The following is a 25455-nucleotide window of genomic DNA, read 5'->3' on the forward strand; positions in this document are numbered from 1 at the left end:
GCGACTGGTATTCAGAAACATTGCCTTTAGGGGTGGCATCCTCAGGTCAGGTGTTTCTCTCTAAAAGTGGGTGGCCACAGCGTGTGCCTGTTTGCTGGAAGTCGTGTTGTAGCTCTGTTTCAAACCTGCCTGTGCTCGAGGCGTTTCTAACTGCTGCTGTTCTAATACCTCCTGCATGAGAAAGTCACCGGTGATGTGGGAGGTGAAGAAAGCTAGTTGGTCTAGTAAATGCTAATTTTAAAAAAGCCCCATAGTGTACCATATATTGGTACAGTTATGTAACACAGGCTGACAAGGAAATAGAACAGTCTCTCTCTCTCCCTCCCTCCAAACCTGACAAGCTGTTGGGAATTCAGTATGTCTTTTCGGGGTGGAGAAGAGTGTATTCCACACCCTCCCTCCACTTCCTTTTCTTCCTTTTGGAGTTTCTAGATTCATTTTGGGAAGGTAAGCAAGATGCTAGCTCTGACTCCAGCCAATAGGATTGGGCTTCTGCCAAGTGCTTACCTCTTTTGCGTAACTTGGGCACAGCCTCCTTTGCGAGTGGCGTGTATAACTCCAGTGACCAAAGTAAAGAACACGGAGAGCGGGCGGAGAGCGAGGCAGGCGCACTCTAGCTTGGGAGCCAGCCGGCCGAGTACCTGTGGATTGTGTGGAATTCACACTTCTCTTCCTTTCCCCTTCTTAATTTGAAGAGGTTGGCTTTCTCTCTCTTGTTTCTGCTGGCATATTGTGAATGTCTCTCTGTGTGGAGGAGGCTGGGCAAACAGCACAAAGAACAGCGAGGCTCGATGGTAAGTGTTTCAGTCCAAGTCTCTTTGTTGTAATATCTTGTTTCTGTCTCTGGAAGATATCTTTTTTTTTAATGCACAAAGGATAGCTTAAACATATATTGTAAGATTAGCTAAAAGGTGACCTGACAACAGATGCCTGTTTAATGTGTGTGTCTCCCCCCCCCCTTCCTTGTCTTTACCAGAACAAAATGTTTTGTATGTGGTTGGCTACACAATCCTGGCATGTTTTGAAAAGTAAATCCCATCAAAATCAATAAAATTGGGCCATGGATTCTAAGTGGATTTAGGTTTCGTGATTTCTATCTCATTTCTCATGTATGAGTGAGATTTCTAGCAGGGGAAAGCAATTTTCTAATAAACTGATTGCATACTGTAAGCTTGTTAGTATTCAGTAGCTTTTGGGGGGAAAGCATGTTTTAAAAATTGATTACTTTAGAAAAGGGTCTCTTAATATGTTTGTAAGAGAATCTGCTGTTACTGGTAAATTGGGAAGTATATAGCAGTTCTTTATCTAGGCTGGTTATTTCAAAGGAATTTAAAAATGAATAAACATTGATGACAGGGAAACAAAGCAAATTCATCATCATCTTTATTTTACGGCTATTAGCCCATAAAATATGTGCAAACAAAGCAAATTGAGAACCATCATGTTACAGAAACTGTGAGATGTAATTCAGATATTACACCAGGTTCTTTTCTCTCTTTGAAGTTTACATTCCAGATCAAGCCTTTTGCCCAACGTGGGGCTCAAACTCACAAACCTGAGATTAAGAGTCTCATATTCTTTCCCAGTTTCTGGTAACTTCCCTTTCTCAACAGAATTGATGACTTTGCCACTGAATCCCTATAGCATTTCAAAAATCTAGGATAGTGAATGCCTAGCTTTGAAATAGGCAGTATTTTGTGGGGGTGGAGTTTGAGAGAAGGGGAGGCGCCAAGATAAGTGGATAGGAAAAACTGAGGAAGAATGGCAGAGGAGTATAAAATTGCTTGTTTTGTTTTAACAGCAGAGGCAGGATAACATTGTGTGTGTGTCTAAGATGTTAACCAAGGATGGTTACACTCTTTGGAACTGGAGCTTTGAGTGATTTTACTTAGAGAGGGTTGCAATAACAACTGAGTCATTTTCAGTCACCAACCCTGCTAACAATCATCTCAGAAACCCTTGTGTCACTGCCATAAATGTTATACCTCATTTGTAAGGCACCCATTTCAAGTAATTACCGGTAGGTGACAGGATCACAAGAAGCACAATCATTTTTGCACATGTATAGAGAGAAGGCGGAATAAAAATCTGGCAGATTTAAAAATCTAGCTACCTTTTGTCTTTTAGCATAACAAAAATGATGTGCAAGTAGTCTCATTCTAGTCTTTAAGCCACCTGTGGGTTGTTTTTAAATTGCTCCTTAAATTGGACAGACCTTGGACTTGGGATTATACTGGGGTTTGGATTTTAATGTGTGCCATGGTTGATTTATACTATGCAAATCACCTTGCCTTGTGAGGGTGATTAGGCTATGTGTGAAAGCATACATACATTTTAACTGTGGTGGAAGTTTTTTGAACACACCTTTCCTGCCCTGCAAACAAATCTTCCACTACAGTTTAGGAATGTATTGTTCTTAGTCTAGAAGTCTGGAGTTAAACTGAAGCTATAATATTAGAGGACAGGAAGTCCATACATTTGTGCTAATTTGAGTTGTATCTAGCTAGTCCTTTTCATGATTGCTATACTTTACTGTAAATGCAAGCTGTGGTACAGTATTGTTTCAGGAGGCAGGCAAAAATGTCTCCCTTTTTTGAAAGGCTTTTGGCTGACCACCTTTAGGGTTTAATTTTAATTTTTTATAGTTGGGATGGCTGTTTTAGAAATTATTGTTGTGTCTTAGGTTTTTTTACATTAGTATTCTGCTTTTGACTAAGGATAAAAATGGGGGTTGTAATATATGTTAATAGTGCACAATGTTTGGGTTTGTTAGCTGTCATGACTTTCTTTTGAAAATTGGGTAGGATGTAAGTTGTTGGGTTTTTTAAATTGTTTTAGCACTATGTAGTCATATCATATTCTGTTGAAATATGGCTTATTCCTGTGGCACAGTTAGGGAAGTGATCTGATTGATTGGGTTTATTATATTTCTATGGCACTTTTCATTCAAATGAATTTCATTGTAAAGGTAAAGGGACCCCTGATCGTTAGGTCCAGTTGCGGATGACTCTGGGGTTGCGGCGCTCATCTCGCTTTATTGGCCGAGGGAGCCGACGTACAGCTTCCGGGTCATAGCAACCAAAAAATAAACCAAGCACTGCTGAGTTCATACACACACTCTCCCCACCCCCAAGACTCATAACCTTTCACTCTGTTCAGTGATTTGAGCGCAAAGCTTCACTCCGGTCGGAGGAAGTCTGCTTCTGAATAGCAGCTGCTGGGTATCACAAATGAGAAGAATGCTGTTGCCCTCAGGTCCTGCTTGTGTGGCCCTCCTGTTTTGACCTCATCCAACAGGGCTCTCCTTACGTTCTTCATTTCCCCTTGTGTGCTTTGTGCGAATATTTGCCAAGTTAGTGTAAGGGGCATATGTGCTACTTTGGTTCTTCATGTAGGTGTATGGATACTGTTGTGTGGTGATGCCACTTTACTTTGTGAATAGGCCAAATATGGTCTTGAAGCAAATTCCTGTTGTTCAAGATCTGTGGAAAGCATTATTCTGAAACTCTTTATGCACGGACATTATACCCATCAACTTGGGGAGCTCTTTAGCATGCTTCCCCTGCGTGTGTCATGGAATGTCATGGGTGTTCAAACATGGGTAGGATTCAGTAGCAAAAACACTGCCTCTTCTATCCCTCCGCCCCCACGGCTGCCAAGTTTTGCGTGGTCGAGTGTCTTGTTTTTAAGATAGTATCTTTTGGTAAAATATGGGGGGGGGGGGCGTTAAAGTAGAAGTGACAAGGGCAACACCAATATGATTGCAACAACAGAAACTGTGCTGAAGTTAAGAAAATTGAGGAGGGAGGATTGAGTCAGGGATGTCCGTTCCGTTTCAGTACTCAAAATAAATTCCTGGGTTCAGACTTCTTATAATTTTACACATGTGCTTTTTGCAACTGGCTCCAGTTAGTGGATCTGTGGATTCTCATAACCAAAGCATTGTGATAATGGATGCCTTTTTAAAAGTCACACTCATTGATCAGGTCACAGTGGGGAGACATTTCTCATGTAATAAATGACTGAGCTTTAAACTACTTGGTCTTAGAGCCAGCAAAAGGAAAGGTAGTACTTGATTTAATACTGAGTGGTATCCAGGCCCATGTTATGGTGATGTAATTGTTGTTTACCTGTTGTTTACCTACTTGGAAATAAGTGCAAGTAGATCGCTTTATAGCGGGAAGGTAAACGGCGTTTCTGTGTGCTGCGCTGGTGCTGGCTCGCCAGAGCAGCTTCGTCACGCTGGCCACGTGACCCGGAAGTGTGTTCGGACGGCGCTGGCTCACGGCCTTTAGAGCGAGATGAGCACGCAACCCCAGAGTCGGACACGACTGGCCTGTACGGGCAGGGGTACCTTTGCCTTTACCTTACATGAGAGTTTTAATTTAAAGCAAGTTGAAGGAGAAAGTTAGGAAGATAATATATTTTTAAGATGTTCAGAAATTATTGTTACGAAACCCTGGTGCCTGCCCCTCTCTTTGCCAAGTGGTGGCAAGAGCGCATGGAGTCACAGGCACACACACAGGAACTGTGTCCCTTTAGAGAATAGAAGACACGGTGGAGACTGTCGTGCCTTAATAAATATGGTTTATTCACCTTTTACACCTTCAGTCTGCATGGAGGTAGTCCAGAGCTCACAGCATGACCCATGGCATTGCAGGCAACCTTTCATCTCCTCCTCCAAGATGGATCTCAGCCTTACTTCCTCCTTTGTGACATCTCACTCCCCAGGCCAAATGACCCTTCTGTGGCCCATCAGCACCATTTTGTAGTGCTAGCAGGTCTGCTCCTCCCTCAGCCAGCCAAGCTGGATTGCATAACTCAGCCCATTTGCAGCTTGCATTCTCCCTTCATACCACAAATAACAAAAATCATAGCATTTATTAATTTCTATGTTTGTCCTGTCTATAACACTATTTAAAACCACTATAACAGAGGCTCAGATTAGGAAAGTTTCACACAAGTCCAAATGGATGCCAGTGTGGCTAAAGAGCCGTGTGAAGGAAGCAATAAAAGATGTCAGTCTTGTGAAACGGGGAAATTGAAAAAGGAAGTTGGATAATAATATGACCAAGTCAGGAATTTTAGGAGCATATCATTGAAGGTGCAGAATCAGTGAATATTCCTTTAAATATATGAAAAGCAGGAAATCAGTCAAGGAGGCAGCAGGATTTTTAGAAAGTAAAAGTCTGAATGAAGTATTGGAGGAGAACAGGGAGATGGCAGAGAAGCTAAATGAATCCTTTCCCTCAACCTTCACTGTGGAAGTGTTTGGAATAGTTTGTGAACTATTTTTGGAAGCCGAATGTCTGACGGGGCTTTTGTGGCTTCAAATTGACTGCAGAAACTTCCTGCAGCCAATCAGAAGCTGTGCTTTAGTTTCTGAACGTTTTGGAAGTCGAACGGACTTCTGGATCTGATTCCGTTCGACTTCCAAGGTACAACTGTACATGCATAGGCTATACTAAACATCTGTATGGATGACAGTTGTTACACTGAAACTCCTGAGTCCCCAGTTTGAAGTTGGCACATGCTGGTCACTAGCCACATGCACCGCTACCATACTTCAATGAACTTCCACTTAGAAAATGTCAGAAAAAGCTCTGTGTGTGCAGATATAGGCATGGAAAGCAAAAGGAACCCTCGCTGGCATGTATATCTCTATATGTACAATGAGTTTTTAACAGTGTTGTGTAGCGGTTAGAGTACTGGACTAGGACCAGAGATACCACAGTTCAAATCCCCCTTCAGCCATTAAACTCATTGGGTGACCAGCCACAATCTCTCAGCCTAACCTACCTTGCAGGGCTGTTGTGAGAATAAATTGAGGAGTGCAAGAACCATGTCTGCTACCTTGAGCTTGTTGGAGAAAAAAGTAGGATATAAATGCAAAACATTTTTTTTTCAGGGATTGCCGTGCTAGTGTGTAAGTATGGGGGTGTATGCATACCCTTTTAAAGAAGGGTTAAAACATTCATGGAGGATGGGTTTATCAGTAGCTATGGACACGGGTGGCGCTGTGGTCTAAACCACTGAGCCTAGGGCTTGCCAATCGGAAGGTCGGCAGTTCGAATCCCCGCAATGGGGTGAGCTCCCATTGCTCGGTCCCTGCTCCTGCCCACCTAGCAGTTCAAAAGCACGTCAAAGTGCAAGTACATAAATAGGTACCACTCTGGCAGGAAGGTAAACGGCGTTTCCGTGCGCTGCTTTGGTTTCGCCAGAAGTGGTTTAGTCATGTTGGCCACATGACCCGGAAAAACTGTCTGCGGACAAATTTCGGCTCCCTCAGCCAGTAAAGCAAGATGAGCGCTGCAACCCCAGAGTCGTTCGTGACTGGACTCAACTGTCAGGGCTCCTTTACCTTTATGGAGCTAAAAGCAAACTGCCGCTTGAAAAGTACCGTATTTTTCGCTGTATAAGACACACCAGACCACAAGACGCACCTAGTTTTTGGAGGAGGAAAACAAGAAAAAAATAATTCTGAATCTCAGAAGCCAGAACAGTAAGAGGGATCGCTGCGCAGTGAAAGCAGCAATTCCTCTTGCTGTCCTGGCTTCTGGGATAGCTGCGCAGCCTGCATTCGCGCCATAAGACGCACACACATTTCCCCTTACTTTTTAGGAGGGAAAAAGTGAGTCTTATAGAGCAAAAAATACTCTACTTTATTGGGATTTTAATAACAGTAACAATAAACAATACAGGTTAGAACAAGAATTAAAATGAAAGTACAACAGTTCTGAAAAGTAGACATATCATGTATAAAACTAATTGGAACAAAACATACTTCTAATAACTTATGTCTATCTCAGTTGCACTTTTGGTCTCTAGATTACAGACAATTCTGTATGTATTTTCAGTGAGTAAGTTTGAAAGTTATGTTAAAATGTTGAGTGAAGGGATAGAAAGGAATGTTTTTCCATGCCAGTTTGCCAGGGATTTGCTAAATCAGATGTTCAGACTCTGGGCCCATGAAACATGCCTTCATGCTGCTGCCTTCATGCCCTGATGGCAGGCTGGCCGCCAAGGAGCCAGGGTGTTTTGAAATCAGGTTTTCCAACTGCAAAATTCCCTGTGAGACACGCCCTCCCCCCAAGTCAAATGAACACAATGCATGTTTTGCTCCCTGTTTATACTCTGTATTAGTGGTGGTTTCTCCATAGGAACCAGTAGTTCTTATCGACAATACTGTAACTAACAGGACAATCCAACGGCTTTGCAATGGTGTAAATCTTAACTCAATGACACAATGGTGGATGGTCCATTGGATCATCCCATCCTGATATCTATTCCTGCTGCCTGATGAAAATTGTGTGGCCAAAATTGGTACCTCTCAAGCACTGGACTTCTCCAGTTTTCACTAAGTTTACCTGTTGATCTCAACCTGGCTGGTTGCTGAAGATGCTTCGTTTACACTGCAGTCAATAGCGCTTGTAGTACAGACTCTTAGCACTGACTGCTGCTAGCTCACAGAGGAAGGAGAACATCTCCTGCTGCCATGTGGTATTATTATTGTTTGGTTGTTTGTGGTTTTAGGGCATACACGTGGCTTTAAAAAAAGGAATAGAAAGCAGGATAACTACCCCCCCCCCCCCGATTGAAAACATCCCTGTGCTGTGCCAAACGCAGACTCTGGTTTGTGCTTCTCCTAGCCAGCAAGGAATCTCCAAAAGCTACAGTTCTCTGTCCTTAAGTGGCCTCTTGCTCAGTCTGCATCCCTGGTGTTGCTAAATTCTTACACTGAGATTCCGTGTTAGTTCTCTCTGTTTGGGAAAATACCACACGACAGGCCCAATCTCCATTGCCTGCAAGGTCTTCCCTTCTCTCAATTTATAGCAGCTGCAGCACAATCTGCAAGGGTTGTGCTCAAAAGTAAAAGCAGGGCCCAATTGCCCGTGGAAACAGAAATTTTGCATCCATTGTAATGTGTTAGCATGGGTGACAAAGCATTACCTGCCTGAAGGTGAAGTAGAGGTGGCCCTAGCCCCAAATAAGGTGTGTTAATATAGTTTGGGCAGTTTAAGTATGTAAACGGAGCACATTCAGCCTTTGTGTAATTTGTGCCCATACTGTCCCTGACATTGCCTGTCATTTAAGTGCTTTTTAACACATACACCTAATGTGTCTCATTCTCCCCCACCCCAGTTGATCCATCTGCACTTCCTTCCCACCCAACTGCAAATTTGTGCCCAACTGCACCTGCCTCCCCCCCCCCCCCGGCAGAAGTGCCACAGAGGCACACTCTCAGTTAAAGGTATATGGTAATAGCACACTGCTGACTTTAAAATAGCCACCTTGTGCAAAAAGATACATGTAATTCTGTGACATTGTGTGTGGGAAGCTGAGAACATCACAGATAATACGTAGGATGGTGTTGTGATTTCCTCAGAGTAGGATCATCTGTTGCTTTTGCATAACAGCAAAATGTTCCCGGGTTAATAGACTTTATATAGGTTTTGTGTTTGGCCTCAACCTCTAAAGCAGGGGTGAATAATAGGATCTGGCCAACCCTCCAAAGGCCACTTTGACAGGGGAGGGGGACTGCCCACCTGTCAGTCATGGGGCATCTTTTTATGTCGGGAGATTCAAGCTGCAAAGGAGGAATCAGTAGCACTCGCTCACACATGGGCTCCCTTTCTTCTTTTCCTCCTTTGCAATGGAAAAAGACAAATCAATGTCAAACCAGGATGGGCAAGGTAAGATAGGATTCCAACTTGCTTCTGGGCCCCTTTATGTTGTTTAGGTGCCTCTTTTGTATCAGTGGGAGAAACTAATGCAAGTTGGTCTATATAAACCAGGCTAAAGTTGCATGCTGGTGTTTGAATCCCTGGTGAGTGGTTTGACATGCACACACATTGTCTGGCAAACCTTGTTCAGTGCATGGACCTAATGTAGGCTCCATTGAGAGAGAGATTCCCTCACTTTGTCAGGCCATTCCCTACTTTTGAAAGTGTTTTATGAGATGGCACTTTGCAGACACTATGAGGGAGAAAGGAAACCTGCTTCACCAGAGTCATTACTGTGATTTTTAAATACAAGTGCAGCAGTTCTGTTTGAGTTAACCTCTTGCTCCAGCTACCTCAGCATTCCTCTATGCTCTGCAGTGGTGGCCATGTGCTAATAAACAGATCAAGTAGGCCATTGTGTGATAGAGTAACCACTTGGACCAGTTAGCCTGGATGTTGCAGATTTCTCTCAGGTCCATGAATTTCCCAAAACAGGTTGAACAGATTTAGCAGGAACAACCCTTAATGTAACGAACTGGCAATGGCAGCCCTTTGCATAGGTTTTGGGGGAGGGTTGTTCCCCAGCAAAAGGAGCACCTCAGTCCCAGTGCATTGCTTGATGCTTCGGGAGCTTGGCCGAGTGGTGTTCGCTCACAATTGTGATGAAGAACAAACACACTTGCAAAGGAGCTGCCAAGTCTTAGAGGCTGTCTTGTTGCTATGCTGGGGCTTTGCATTCTTTTCTTGCCCCCTCATATGTGTGTGCTCAGAGTCTGCCAGATTCTGAATTAAGCAGCAGAATTGTACTGAATTATCAACTTTTTAAAAACAACAGCGTGGAAACTCAGTGTTGTCCGTTAGGAATTAGTAATTCCTTTAAATAGATATGCGATTGAATTTCCCCTTGGCATATTGTTTTTGGCTGACAAAAGTGGGCCATGGGAGACTTTTTAGGTTCTAAGGATTTCAAATTAGTATGCTTCCAAAAGGAAGAGAGGGTGAATTTGTGCTACTGGTGTCAAAGTTATACTTCCACTTCCACCTACTGCTGCTATCTTTTTAAACCTTGCCTACACTGGGTGAATTGAGGATGTTTCAACCTGAACTGTACAAGAGGAATGTAACTTTAAAGCTATGCCATACAAAGGCTTCTGAGGTGAGAACATGCAGGATGCTTCTAAACAAAAGGGGGTGTGTTTGTGTGTGTGTGTGTGTGTGTGTGTGTGTGTGTGTGTGTGTGTGTTAGAGAGGAGGAGAGAGAGTTTAAAAGAGAAGGACTTTCCAGGGCAGTGTTATGTGAACCAGATAATCAAAGAAGTAGAAATGCTTGGTACAAGTGTCCAGTGTTGTGTAGTTCCATAAGCCAACCTCTCTTATCAAAGTGAAACCCTTGCATGTTGCATGCTTAGTTCTTATGCAGTCAAAGAGAATTATGTGAGTGGAGTTAAGCCCAGTAGCAAAACATGTTCTTAAACCATTTAATAGCTTTTTAAGGAGGCAAAGCACCAGTAAACAAGATAACCAATTCACTAAATAATATCCTATACATTTGTCATGCACAATAAGTGCATGCTCAGGATTAGTGCAAGAAAACTGCATGCATATACTTATAACTATTTTACAAATGTGTACCTCCTTACATTCCATTTTGAAGAGCTATAGCTTTGTATCAGCAAAGGGGGACGGAATGCAGCTTCTTAGAAATTGGGTTTTTCCACGCTGTATCTTCCTCCTACCCCCCTCCTTTTGTTGCATCTAGTAAAAATGGCTGACTTTACTAGTTTTAAAACAACATAAAGCAATGGTTAAGAGTGTTAGAGTTTTGGATTTGGGAAGCCGAGATTCAAATCCTTGCTTACTTGTGAAGCTCCTTGGGCTTACCTTGGGCAAGTCACTTAGCCCAAACAACCTGTTAAGAAAGTTGTAAAATTGAAAATGTGACTTTGAACTCTCCTAGGACAACTATGGTTGTTATAACTAAGGTGGCCATTGAAGTGCTTCTGTAAGTCATGCTTCAAGAATAACCACTATCAGGATAACTCAATATGAAAAGACTTATCCACAAGTTTTGGTGCATGGGAGGCACCCTGTTAAAGGGTGTGGTGGGGAGACTGTGTGTTAGCAAGGTATAGCTTTTCCCTCAGAAAAGAAGTTGCTTGGCCAGTGGCTTGAAATTTATTTGGCTGTATTCAGACAGTTCTTTATTCCATCTTCCTGATACTTCCTCATGTGTTAATTTTGGAAAAATTGGAGTCCAAATTCCCCACCATTGATCTGCTAATTACCACTCAAGGGTGGTTAAAGACAATTTTGAGCTTGCGAGAGAGATGGGCTTTGACACCCAGGTTCCCCTGTCTGAGCTTCTCTCTGGCCTGCAACATTCCAAAGACACTTCTATAAATGATGCTGAAGTTTGCCTTGCCAAGTTGTGTGTGTGTTTTGACAGGGTGATCCTTAATGGTTCATTACCAGGTGACCTGCCAGGGGAGTTCACGTTTGTTTCCTGGCGAGGAAATAGTGTGTTCGACTACATCTTAGGGTCCTCAGCACTGATAAGTCAGTTTGAAACAGTTCAGGTGGTAGACCACATCAAGAGCGGTTGCCTCTCTGTGATCTTAACTATCAACTCCCCCTTTCCCATGTGCCCCCTTCAGGAACCCCCTGTCAATGGAAGTGACTCAGCTTGAGCCATGAACTTTGCCATGAGCAACCACACCACTAGCGATTATTCATCTTTGACCTTGGCCACCAAATTTGACAGTCCCACGCTTGCACCTCTGCCTCTGATCCCTGATGCAAGCAAAGATTTTCTGCTTAGGATCCCTTGGACCACAGACTCACCTTACAAACTTCTCCAACAGTTCCAAAGTGAGACCATGTTGGAATACAGAGCTTCTATAATTAACTCAGTAAACCCCCAAGAAGCTATTGAAACATTTGAAATCCTATTAAGATCTCTAAATGAGTTTTCAAAACAACAATTCAAGATGCAGAAACAATCCAGGGAGCCCTTTGCTGCTGTCTGGTTTGATAAAGAATGCAGAGCACTCAGAGCACACATCCGGAATATCTATTGACACCTTCATAAGGAAGAGGCAACCGCCCTATCCCCTTAATATTTCAGGTCTTAAAATTTGTTGCAGCATCTTATTTAAAAAAGAGATCTGAACATGCCAACAAACAATAGGAACAGCTCCTTTATACCATAACCTCAAACAAGTAAAGGAGATTCTGGTCCTTAGTTTCGGGGGCATTCAATACTACTTACCTCTCCTCTCCACCCATTTTGCCTAGTGGTTCGTACCACTACTTTCCAGGTGTCCTGCACGAGGAACATTCCTGTGGAGTGACTTGTCATCATTCTGTGCAAATGGATGTCCCTGAGTGGCCCCAAGTTTCATCAGATGAAATAAAAATGTTAATAGGCCAGTTAAAGCAAGGGAAAGCCACTGGCCCAGATGGGATAGGCCCCAATGTTCTTAAACTACACCCTGACTGGTGGGGCCCCTTGCTGGCCAACTGTTCACATGGGTAGATATGACTGGACTTATGCCAGAGGCATGGACAAGCACAATTATCAGTTCAATATACAATAAGGGAGAGTGCACATTACCACCTAACTATAGACCATTAAGCCTCCTCTCTATAGTGGGGAAGCTATATGCTAAACATCTCTTGGGAAAGCTTACCCAGTGGATGTCTCAGTTTGCCTTACCAGGCTCTGAGCAGTTGGGTTTATGTCAAGGAAAAACTACCTTGGATCATTGTGTCATACTTTCTCACCTAGTGGACAAATACTCTAGGGTTCCTAATCAAAAACTTTATACTGTCTTTTTGAATCTAAAAAGCCTTTGACTCAATCCCGAGGGAGTTGCTCTGGAATAAACTGTCCAAAATGAACATCCACTTAATGGTTACTTTTTCTCATTAGAAAACTACACACTTCCATGAGCTGCCAGGTGAAATGCTCTCAATTAGGCAGGCTAACCCCAAAAATCATCGTCTACAAAGGGATAAAACAGGATTGCATCTTAGCCCCATATTAATTCATTCTTTTCCTAAAAGACCTATTTACTGCCCAAAGCTCAGCTCCATCCACGTTCCCATCTTACTATAAGTCAACAATGCAGTCATTCTGTCTTGCACAAGGGTTGACTTGAAGCAGCTTCTGTGCTGCTGCCAGGAATAATGTATAGCTAACAGCCTGGAACTGAACTTCACAAAATCTAAAGTGCTTGTTTTTTCAAAATCTGGAAGCCTCACAGGTGGGAGATCAGTGGTAACCTGTTGGAACAGGTTAAAAATTTGAAATACCTAGGCACCCCACTTCCAATATAACGCCTCCTGAAAATACCATTGTAAGCTCGCACTGAACGGGGTGGATACTTTTGCTCTGGCTATTACAGTACCTGTTTCTTCTTCAACAGAGGGAATCAATACATCCCAGCTGCACTAAAGGTTTTTAATGCAAAAGTAGGCCCAAAACTTATGCATGGCATCCCATTATGGATTGGTGCAGTTAACCAGTTGTTGAAACACATCCAATCAAAATTTCTGTGCAAAATCCTGGGGCTGCCAAAGTGTGCTGTATGCAGCCATGTGTCTGGAAACGGGCTTCTGGAAACCAAAGCGAGGCTCACCACTATAAAATTCTGGCCCCGCCCACATTTCAAGTCTGACTTTTCTTTAACTTTCCATATGCTAGTAGAATTCCACCACTCAATGGTTAGCTTGCATTGAGAACAAAATCAAAACCTGTAGCCTGTCACTCGAGTCGCTGCTTATGCTCCCACAATTGGAAGCATTCTAGACAATCAGGCGTAGAATTCTAGAGATTGAATTCCAAACTCTTAGCCGCACTGCCAATAAAACCTGTTCCCCATTGGGGTTAGGAATTCCATCCTCGTATGGTCAGGGCACTCCATATTTACATCATCTTTACAATCCCCACCTACACAGAGCTCTTTTCCTCACAAGATTTAATGTTTTGCCATCTACAGTTTTGCAAGGTAGATTCTCTAAAATCCCATATCTTGAAAAGCACTCCCCTTGTGGCACAAAACAGGTCGAATCCATCACACATGCTTTATTTCATTGCCCATTTTATGCAAACAAACAAACAAACAAACAAACAAATATTTGGTCCCCTTATTACTGATTGATTATTAGTGATCAGGGAGCATTAGATCTGTACCAGTTCTATATGTTAAGTGCAGTTCCTGTATCACTTTATGTAGGATGGAGATTATTCTGACAAGTGGCTCTTAAATAGGTTTCTGTATTTTCCACCTCTGTACTTCAAATGTAACATGTACACTCAATTCAAAACTGAATCTTCTACTTTCTATTCCTTTAGCACCATTCAGAAGCAGGATACTATAGCTAAAAATACATCTCTAAACATTGATTGTGAAAGTGGTCCTCAAGTAGTTATTTTCTTTAAGCCCCTTAGACTACATAATAATGTAAATATCATTTCATCTTCCAAGCTAGTTTCCTTTATCATACCCAACTTGCGTTTCAGATGTGGCTGCCTATAGAAGACAGCAAAATATTGTGGTTTCCACTTAAAACTTGTTTTCACCATGATATTTGCAGTCTGTAGGCATTGCCACAAGGGGCTAAGGGGGGCGCAGACGTCCACATACTGCCTTGCCCACATTCCACACACCCATTCACCAAAGCTGCCAGAGTGTTTTGGCAAGTGTATTCTCAGCCATTGCTGCTTGTCCTGACTTGGGATGGGGTGAAGAAAAAGAAGCACGAATCAATGGTCACAGGGAGGGGAAAGCCTCAGCAGCTGCCAGTACAATAAGCCTAAAATGAGTCTCAAGGAACTCTCCACTCCCCTTCCTCTGACTGCAGCTGCTGTTTCATGATCCATTCTCTCATTTTGGCACACTGTCTTTTCTGTCTTTTGGCATTTCTGCCTTTTGGACTGGAAAGTTCTAGAGCCCCCAACTCTCCAAGGCAATTCAGATTCCACCCAGGTTTGAATAGGGAGGAACTGAAAGAGTAATGTGGCCCATAGGCCCATGATTCCAGGCTGAATATAGAATAGCAGAGTGTGATTGTGTATGCAATATTCATATTTGGTTATAAATCTGTTAGTTACTTCTGAATAAATATGCTTATGATTAAAACATTGTGGGTGTGGGTGTAGGTTTTACTTTGTGGACTACCTAGCCATACTGGCTGGGGCTGATGAGATCTGTAGCCGTAAAAGACTGAGGGGGAATGCCCCTTTATCCATCTATCTACCTACCTATCCACCTACCTATCATGTTACTGACACTGTTGTTAAGATTACTCCAGCGTGTACCTTAACAGCATTTATTTATAATTACATTTCTGTCCCACTTTTCCTGCAGTGAGCTCAAAGTGGCATTCATGGTTTTCCACCTCCCCATTTGATCCTCAAAATAACCCCATGTGGTTAGGGTATGATAGGCTAAGAGATGGTGGCAGGACTAAGGCCACCCAATAAGTTTAATATCTGAATCAGAATTTGAACCCCAGTCTCTCAATTCTTAGCAAAGCACAGTAACCACTACAGCACACTGTCTCTCTGTAAGTGTGGCAAATGTCATCATTATTAATGATATCCAAGGCAACCTGTGAAATGGGAGGCTTGGGCAATATACAGGATCCTTTTTGCGCAAGTGGGCTCAACAGCAGATGAAAGAAAGCTAGTTGTTGTCATTTCTTTTTGTAATACAGTCGTACCTCATGTTACATTTGCTTCATGTTACGTTTCTTCAGGTTGCGTCCCGCAGCGACCCAGAAGTACCGGAAAGTTACTTCTGGGTTTTGACGCTCGCGCATGCGCAGTAGTGCTAAATCGCGCTTCGCACATGTGCACAAGCACAAAATTGCGCCACATACCTGCGCAGATACAGTGCTTCCGGTTGCGGGCTTTTCACATTGCAAACGGGCCTCGGGAACGGATCCTGTTCGCAACCAGAGGTACCACCGTACATGACTCTAGTTAGTTTTCAACCCCCAGAGAAAAGCTGAGCAAAGAAAAAAGGGCACCCTATAGCTCCTGTAATGAATGAAGTAGGCCTGGAAGGTGAACAATATACTGTTGGTCAGTCTGCAGTGCTTGGCAAAACTGATAGATGAAACTAATTTCTCCTAAGCCACTCCAATTTATGTCTTAACCTCTCCACTCTCCTCAGGAAATAATGAAAAAAGTTTGCCAAGGTTCTTGATCAGAGAAGTGGACTTTGAGATAAAGGAACTAACTAGGCTCATGTTTTCGCCTGATCAAGAAAACCATCCGTCAAAAGCACCAGTGAAATATGGTGAACTGATTGTGTTGGGGTAAGTATTTCTTATTAAAATACGACCCAGTGAAAATGCATTTAACTCTGTGAAGAAAAGCAGTTTTGCTTGTCACTATATGCAGTGCAATCTGGACCTGTGAAGATTTATTTACACTGCCATTTTCTTCTTGTACCCTGACTTCAAGCTAAAGCCATCATACTAATGTTGGACGACATTGTTAGTTAGGATATGCCCTCATGATCTTACTGTTGTTCATGACTTTGGACATGATCCAGCCACCACTAAACATTTCTAAGCTCCATCAGTTCCAGCAGGAGAGATTTAATATATATGTAAGCTTCTCAATGAAATCAATAGGGCTTAATGTTGGCTGTATTGTGTCATTTATTTTGAAGGTATTTGGTTTATGGTACATTAGGCTATAAGTAACAGACCTGTTAGCAAGAGAGAGCATCTGTTCTTATAGGCTACCCTTCAGTGTATCTGAGTTGACAGTTTCACATAAATTTTACATTTCTGCAATGATTTTTAGAAGTACTTCAGTGGACTTGTAATACTATCTCTAGGGTTGTTTTATATGTATATATTTAAATCATTTGCACCCCTTATCATTCAAATGCACAAGTAGACGTAACAAAAAAAAATCATACTATAAATTAACAATTTAAAAATCAGTTACAAAATAATTAAAACACTAAAGCAACAGTAGGTAAATAGCACTAAACAGCCAAATATCAGTAATACAGCAGCAGTAAAAATTATTCCAAATATACAAAGACTTTTATTTTGGGTTGAGCATGAGACTCTTAATCTCAGGGTCGTGGGTTTCAGCCCCATGTTGAGCAAAGGATTCCTGCATTGCAAGGGGTTGGGCTAGATGACCCTTGGGGTTCCTTCCAATTCTACAATTCTATGATTCTAAGTAGCCAGGATATCTCCACCTGCCCTGCTTCCACTGGCCATTCATTTGGCAAACAATCAGTTACAAACCGAATGCCTTCTTAAAAAGGAAGGTTTTTACTAGCTTTCAGAATGCCATTAAAGAGACGATAAGGTGTTCCTTTCTTGGGAGGGAATTTCAGCCACAGGGAGGGGACAGCCCCTCTTTTTAGTCCTAACCAAGTATACTGCAAGGGATTCTGGGTCACACAGAAGGGCCTTTGATGGTGATCATGTTATACAGGGCAGAAGGAGGTCCTTCAGATATCTCAGTCCTAAACCATTAAGGCACTTTGAATTGTTCCTGGAAACAAATTGGAAGCTACTGCAGCTGTTTAGGTTTGAAAAGCACATGCTCAATTTTAACAACTTTGCCATGGACTCTTCAAAGGCAGCTCCATGTATAGAACGTTGCAGTAATCCAGATGTAATGCAGCTAGTGCCATGGCCAGCTGTGCGTCTCCAGGAATGCGCACGGTTGGTGCCCAAGTCCCCATACTACACACCTGCATTTTCAAGGGGAGTGTAGCTACATCCAACACAGGTTAAGCCCCAAGAACTGAGTCAGTTCTACTGACTGTGACCACCGTGTCAGGATTAAGCTTCAGTTTGTTTTCCCACATCAGTTCATTTCAGCCATAAATGCATAGATCACCACCACACTCAGTGTATCTACTTGAGTGATGCACAACTTTTTTATAATAAAAAACTACACTTTTTAAAAAAAGATCTTCAATTCCACAGGTTTGTGGTAATGTGTCCAAATTAATTCAGAGGCAACCCACCCACAAATACCCTCTGTAATGTCTTCATTCACCCTTTTTCCACAGGTACAATGGCTCTCTGCCAAATGGAGATCGAGGAAGAAGAAAAAGCAGATTTGCTTTATTTAAAAGAGCCAAAGCAAATGGGGTGAAACCTAGCACTGTGCACATTGCCTGTACGCCTCAGGCAGCAAAGGTAAGCTTGACCAATGAGCTTTCGTCTCCAAAGGCCAGCATTTGTTTCGTTGTATAGCAGCGGCACTTGCAGCAAATTCTGATAATTAAGTTCACGGAAGTATTCCAATGCAAAGCCAGTTCTTCTGAAAAAGCTAATTTTGCTCATGGAAATGAAGACATTTTCAATAATATTATTTACACTTGCACCCTGTCCTTCTCCACTGAAGTCATGGAAGTGTCCATGTGGGTGAATCCTGGACTTGGTCCTTGCAGCCACCCTGCCAAAGTTGGCTGGGCTGAGAACAGGAGTGTCCTGAGATCCACCTTGTGAGCTCCAGAGGTAGAGCATCTGCTTTGCATGTAGAGGTCCCGGGTTCAATGCTTGGCATCTCCAGGCAGTGCTGGGAAAACGCTCCTGTCTGAAACTCCTGGAGAGATTTGAAGCTGGCCAAAATCCAAAGCTTTAACCTCTGCCTCTTGAAAACGTTCACTCTTAAGAGTAAACATTTTCTCAAGCAGCACTGCTCACTATTTCCCACATTCATGTAACACTTGTGGTGGGTGCTGTATGGGAAATGCAACAATGCACCTCCTATTTTGAAGGGGTTCTGTCAGTGTTTAAACTGGTACTGAGGTTAGGATAAGGCAATATTAGCAGGTAGTTTATTTGCTTGGTCAGTCTCTGGCCTTTGGCACTTGAGATGTGTTTTTTTCAGGACCCACCCTGTTTCTGTGCCTGTAGTTTGTTTTAACCGTTTTTAATTTCTGAATTTTGAATTCTTGTAACCACCCCTGGAACTCTTCCCCTCCCTCTTCTGGGCCACTTGTAGTTCCCCTTCCCTGGCTGCTCATGTTTTCCTAGGTCCTCCTATCTGGGCAGCCCCCCACCCCCCACCCCCAGTTGGTCTGTGGTGCGAAAGCAGCTCAGCTAACCACAAAATAAATGTTGTAATGCATATGACTTTTTATAATCAGCCAGTGGAAAATATGATTTATTTATTTAATCAGACTATAGCTTATACAGCAGCACCTGTGGAAAAAGCAAATTCTGTGTTAGGGATAATAAGAAAAGGGCTAGGAAATAAAAATACCAGTACCAAAATGTCATTATATCAATATTTGTTGCGACTGCACTCGGACTGCTGTGTTCATTTCTGATCAGCAAGCCTGAAAAAAGATCTCACAAGTGCAGAAAAGGACAACCAAAATGATCAAGAGATTGGAGCAATTAGCATGTGAAGAAAGCTTTTTAGTTTAGAAAAAAAGGTGACTAAGATGGGAAAATATGATAGAGGTGTATAAATTTATGCATGGTTTGGAGAGAATGGATAGGGAGAATCTTTCCCTCTTTAGATGCTGCAACTTGGGCCATCCAGTGAAGCTGGAAGAGTCAGAGAAAGGAATGTCCCTTCACACAGCCCATTCATTAACCTCTGGAATTCACTTCCACAAAGGCTAGTGATGGCCACCAACAGATTGAGGTTGACAGAAATACTGTTTCTGGGAGTCATTTTGGACTCATAGCTGTCCGTGGAGTCACAGGTTAATTCTGTATCCAGGGCAGCTGTTTACCAGCTCCATCTGGTACGTCGGCTGAGACCCTAGCTGCCTGTGCACTGCCTCACCAGAGTGACAGTGCACTCTATCTGGGGCTTTGAAGGTGACTTGGAAACTTAAACTAATCCAGAATGCAACAGCTAGACTGGTGACTGGGAGCAGCCCTAAAGGATCTTCACTGGCTCCCAGTATGTTTCCGAGCACAACTCAGATTGTTGGTGCTGATGTTTAAAGCCCTAAATGGCCTCGGCCCAGTATACCTGAAGGAGCATCTCCACCCCCATCGTTCAGCCTGGACACTGAGACCCAGCATGTAGGGCCTTCTTGCGGTTCCCACACTGCGAGAAGTAAAGCTACAGGCAATGAGATGGAGGACCTTCTTGGTAGTGGTGCCCTCCCTGTGGAATGCCCTCCCATTAGATGTCAAGGAGATGAGTAATTATATATCTTTTAGGAGGCATCTGAAGGCAGCCCTGTATAGGGAAGCTTTTTAGGTTTAATGTTTTACTATGTTTTAATATACAGTATGCTGGGAGCCGCCCAGAGTGGCTGGGGCAACCCAGTCAGATAGGAGGGGTACTAATAATAAAGTAGTAGTAGTAGTTGTCACCATCATCTTTGTCTAGCAGACTACCACTGTAATGGTGCCAGGAGAGCATTCCAGAAATGAGGTGCTGAAACGAGCAGTACAGTTAGATGGAGGGGAGCACCCAGAGGAGGACCACTAAAGAAAATACCCTTCTCCGTAGGGCTGGGCGATAACTGGTTTTCAATATTGCAATATATCACTAGCTAAACATAGAAATATATCAATATGTCACAATATCTGAAATAAGAAGGAACTACGCAGAGGCAAACAGGACAAATGTCCTGGCAACTGCTGCTACTAAAGAGTCTAAAATTGATAAATGATGATATTATCAATCACCTCATAGTCACTTTCATCAGCGGGCAAGCCAACAAACGCATCTAAATGAGACTTTTGGTTTGGGGCTTGGCTACCAAATGGGGCATTCAGGACAAGTACGGTGCTCATAGTGAATACAAATCATCTGCACCTGTCGGACTGCCAGCAGGTCTGCTTTGCGGCAGCAGCCTGGTGGTGGCAGAATCAACCATGACAGGGGAGGGGGAGAAGCAGTGGCAGCCTGGCAGCAGTGGTACAATAATCAGCAGCCTGCGAAGCTTTGCTGTGGCAGTGGGTGTCGGCAGCAGAAGCTGCGGCCTGGGAGGCCTTGTCATGGTGTCGGCAGTAGTGGTGGCCTGCAAGGCCTTGTGGCAAAAGTGGCGACGGCCTGCAAGGCCTTGCCATGGCGGTGGCAGTAGTAGCGGCCTGCAAGGCCTCCGAAGGTGGCAGGAGACAGTAGCAGAAGCAGGGGTGGCCTGCAAGGCCTTGCTAAGGGAGGCTGCCACAGCTTCTGCCACCACCTCCCACTGCCCCAGGAGGACTTGCAGACCGCTGCCACTTCTTGCCATCATGGCGAGGCCTTGCAAGCCCCACTACTTGTGTTGCATGAGGCCTTGCAGGCTGCCATTACCATTGCCGTCTCTATCACCGCCGCGAGGCCTAGCAGGCTGCCACCGCTATTGCCGCCAGCTCCCGGCGCCGCTGTGAGGCCTCACAAGTCTCCACTGCTTGTTCCTCCGCTGCAAGGCCTTTCAGGATGCCACTGCTACTGCTGCCCCCTCCCGTCGCCTCCACGAGGACTCGCCACCACTGATTGTGCCACCACCACGAGGCCTTGCAGGTTGTCGCTGCTACTGCTGACGAGTACCGCGGTCATGGCAGACTGTTTCTGCCACTGCTGCTTCTGCCTCCTAGCAGGCCTGCTGGCAGTCTGGCAGTCCCAGATTATTTGTATTCACTATGATTCATTCCCGTACTTTGGATTATCCTGAATACCACCATTTGGTAGCCAAGCCCAAAACCAAAAGTCCTATTGGGATGCATTTTTGCTTGCCTGCTGATGAAACTGTGTGATGATTGATAATTTTGTTGCTTATCCATTTTGGACCCTTAAGTAGTAGCAGTTGCCAGGACATTGTCCTATTCGCCCCTGTATGGTTCCATCCTTAATTCAGACATTGTGTTGGATTGCAATATTTAGTAGGTGATATTGTGAGGTTTAGCTGCTGATAACGTTGCGGTGTTTAGCTGGTTAGTTATCACAATGTTGAAAACCAGATATCACCTAGCCCTTACACACATTGTTTTTCGCGATATATTGCCAGCTCAAATATTATGAAACAATTATCACAATGTAACTTCAAACTGGTTTGGGATGATATATCACCCAGCCCTACTGCTCAGACACTCCTACTAACCTCCATGAGTGAGGGAGCTTTGATGGTCCTTTTAGCAAGTGTGGCTCCTTTGCATATAGACCAGGAGTGAGGGAACTGTGGGACTTCCCACTCCCATCCTCCCTAATCTTGGTTAAGTCTGATGGGAGTCGGAGTTTTGCAATATCTAAAGGGCCACCCACCCCTGATACAGACAGTGCTGGTATTCTCCTTAGAAAGCTGGCTGTGATCTGACTGCTGAAATGGCAGGAGCAGGTTCGTTTCCAACCACTCTTGCCAAGGAGTGTGGTGGAGTCTCCTTCTTTGGAGGTCTTTAAGCAGAGGCTTGACAACCATATGTCAGGAGTGCTCTGATGGTGTTTCCTGCTTGGCAGGGGGTTGGACTCGATGGCCCTTGGGGTCTCTTCCAACTCTTCTATGATTCTATGATTCTATGATTCACTCACTGAGATAGAGTGAAAGATGAACTGGAAAGAGTCCGAATTGCTTTGTACATGTAGTCCTTGAAGGAGGAAGGGTCTTTCATGCTCCCTAGTTTGAAGCTCTCACAGTGGTCTGTGTCTGATCAGTTATAGACAACCAGGCATTATCTTGCAAAACAAGTTACCATCATATTCACCAATTCCAGGCTGTCAAATAGCACGCTTAATGTGCTTTGCTAATTTATTCCAACCTGCACTGAATAAATTTCTATTTCCTTTTGTTTTCTAGCGTCTCCCATTTTGTCCAAGTGACTTACTAATCACCACAGGGTATTTAAGTAAAAAGGCCTGTTTTGATAAACCCCACTTTTCTTCCCCATGTCCCCAGTGGTAATAGCTGGAAGGATGGGGGAGGAAGTTTTGTCAGCCATCACCATTTGTGTCTCATCCTTTGTGACACTTAATCATCCTTAGGATCTTAATCACTCAGGGTGTCTAGGCCAGCATATGGCTAACAGTAGGCATGACTAATATGCTTGTTCCATAGCAACATGTGATCTGTTGTGAAGCAGTAAGTGGGACCAGTTGGGTCTGTTTTGTTGGATACATCAGTCATGCAGTTAAAAAAAAGGTTTGTAATTCATAGTTGTGAAGTGACACACCTGCACCTAATTAGCATCTCTTGAGTTCAGGCTTTCAGTGAACTCAACAGGAGGCTGCTAATGCTGGCTTCTGAATGTATGCTTTATATCTCTGTGCTGGTAGTGATTGAAGTATCTCCACAGCATCTCCAGAAAGAGCTGGAACGTCTAGCAATAAAATAAAAGCAATATGTGTAGAGCACTCTTATGAATCTGTTTTCTCTGTTCTTCGTGTTCCAAAGCTGTGCTAAGGGAGGTGGGTGGGTTTTGTGCAGGGAGGATAGCAGCATTTCATTCCATAGTTGCTCAAAATGGACTTACCTTGCAGCACTTCACCAGCACTCATTAAAACAGGGAATGCAGAACCTGCCGCTCTCCTTTATTGGGTGGAGGGGCTAGGCTACAACTCCCATCATCCCTAACTATTGACCATGTTGCCTGTGACTGCTGGAAGGGGGACTCCAACAACATCAGGGGGTAGCAGGTTATGAAACTATCAAGAACAAGGCCTTCAGGATGGTTAGATTTCACGGCCTAGATTCTCTCTTTCTTCTTCTTCTTCTTCTTCTTCTTCTTCTTCTTCTTCTTCTTCTTCTTCTTCTTCTTCTTCTATCACTGGTAGCTGAGTGAGATTGTCTGCCCATGAACATGGTCATAACAGTGAGTCCATAAGTGACTGTAGAGGCCAGTTCTGGATCCACAGTGGGGACATAGGTTTCTGGGTGGGAGTTGATCACAGTGAGGATTTGCCAAACATGCCTTCCTCTTAGCATGTTTCTCCCTTTTGTCCTGAGTTTGAGCGTCTTCAAAGTCCATGACACCTTTGGTAAAGGCTGTTCTCCACTGGAGCACTCGCAGGCCAGTGTTTCCCAGTTGTCTGTGTTTATACTACATTTTTTTTAGATTTGCCTTGAGAGAGTCTTTAAACCTCTTTTGTTGTATTTTGCTTTCCATTCTTGAGAATAGAGTAGTTGCTTTGGAAGACAATCAGGCATCTGAACAATATGGCCAGTCCAATGAAGTTGATGTTGAAGAATCATTGCTTCAACACTGGTGATCTTTCCTTTTTTCAGTACACTGGCATTAGTTTGCCTTTCTTCCCAAATGATATGTAAAATTTGAAGACTTTGGCAGGTATCCTATCAGGTCCGCTGGCGTTGTTGTTTCTCATTTGCTTAATAGCTGTACACAACTCTCCCAGATTTGGAGATATTGCAAGCTCGTCTCTAATATGTTTTTGCGGAATTTATGGGAGAACCTCAGCAGCTACGGGGGAGTTGTGGTTAAGGAGATGCTGGTAATGTTCTTTCCAGAGCAGTGCAATAGCTTTTTTATCTTTTAGAAGTGTGGTACCATCTGCTGAGCATAGGGGGCATGTGCCATGATTTATTGGCCCATAGATGGTCTTTGTGGCTTTAAAGAAACTCTGTACATCATGAATGTTGGCTCAGTGCTGGATCTCTTGAGTTTTTTTTTTATTCACCAGGTGTTCTTTAGTTCTCTGGTTCTTCTTTGAACCTCAGCATTGGCATAGGTTTTTTTCTTAGTAGCGCAGTTTCTATCTCTTTGCCAGATCTGAAAGCTCTTCCTTTTCTTGTGAATAATGTGTTCAATCTCACTGGCCTTCTCATCAAACCAGTCCTGGTATTTCTTGGTTTGGTATCCAGTGGTTTGTTCACAGGCTGAAGTAAAGGATGTTTTTAGCTTGGTCCAGTGTTCCTTGATGTTATAGGGAACTCTGAAAGCAGATGGTCCTTAAGAATTGTTGGGAAGCAATCCTGCTTAATGGGATCTTGAAGGGCTCGAGTGTTCATTTTGCGTCTTAGTTTCCTTCCTTGAAGCCTGCGTTGAGGTATAGTATGTGATGTTGAGTACGTCTGAACTCTCATCTGTGTGTCATCTTCAGTTAACTTAGGGTTGTGCTCATTGCTGTTTTAAGAAAGTAACCAAGAAATGTGCTTAACATACTCAGAATGGTAGAGCTAAGGTGACTTTAAAGCACTGCATTGTTTGAGCTATTTGTACCCTTTCTTTGAACAGTTGGTTTTCAAAGATTACAAGAAAACCAAAGTAAATGTTAAGCATGGTACAGAGCAGAGGACATGCGGACTTTCTCCACCAATAGCCCTTGCCTTCATTCATTTATTTAAAATATTTATTAACATGTTGGCTTTTTCACTAAAAATAGAAAATGCAAAGCAGCTCACAAAAACACATGTGATAATATTAACAGGTAAATTGCATCAAAGTATTTTTAAAAATACAGTGCCAAAAAATAATCAGGAGACTGAAGGCTGCTGCCACAATGATCAGCATAACAGCAATTGGTAACATAATGATTTAACTGTCATTGAAGCAGATGAATTCTCTGAGGTTAGCAGAGTGCTTCCACCTCTTATACTGTAAAAGCAAACCTCCTGCTTGTTTTGCTTGGCTGTGCTGGAGCAGGATGCTGCCATGCGCAGCAATTTAACGTAGCATGAGCCCAGCCCTCTTCTCTGATACAGAGTGTAAGGAGAGGGGTGTCTCATGGTCTTCCTGGATGGTAGCAGCAATGACAAAAGGTTTGGGTAGCGATGAAAGTAAGGGTTGCATTGGAGGTGGGAAATTTTGGCTCCAGCTCTTGATGGACTACAAC

The 25455-nt window shown here is 43.4% G+C and overlaps 1 protein-coding gene and 1 long non-coding RNA gene across 3 annotated transcripts in view; both read left to right on the top strand.

The window, feature by feature from the left end:
- Positions 1-598: 598 nt before the first annotated feature.
- PELI1 (pellino E3 ubiquitin protein ligase 1) overlaps positions 599-25455 on the top strand; it is a 32604-nt gene continuing 7747 nt past the window's right edge. Inside the window, exons 1-3 of the mRNA XM_081855629.1 lie at positions 599-794; positions 15905-16049; positions 17783-17912. Of these exons, the coding sequence (XP_081711755.1) occupies positions 737-794; positions 15905-16049; positions 17783-17912 (333 nt within the window). The 5' untranslated portion in view covers positions 599-736. The remainder of the gene's footprint in view (positions 795-15904; positions 16050-17782; positions 17913-25455) is intronic.
- On the top strand, positions 17934-23750 carry LOC309338496. 2 transcript variants are annotated; one of them, XR_014154937.1, is made up of 3 exons: positions 17934-19428; positions 21067-22039; positions 22209-23750. It is a non-coding gene; the product is annotated as an uncharacterized lncRNA (long non-coding RNA). The 2 variants fall into 2 exon arrangements; XR_014154938.1 differs by having other exon boundaries at positions 17934-19423; positions 21048-22039.

Source organism: Podarcis erhardii, assembly GCF_964252035.2.
Source record: "Podarcis erhardii genome assembly, chromosome: 3".
In the NCBI taxonomy this organism is placed as follows: Eukaryota; Metazoa; Chordata; class Lepidosauria; order Squamata; family Lacertidae; genus Podarcis; species Podarcis erhardii.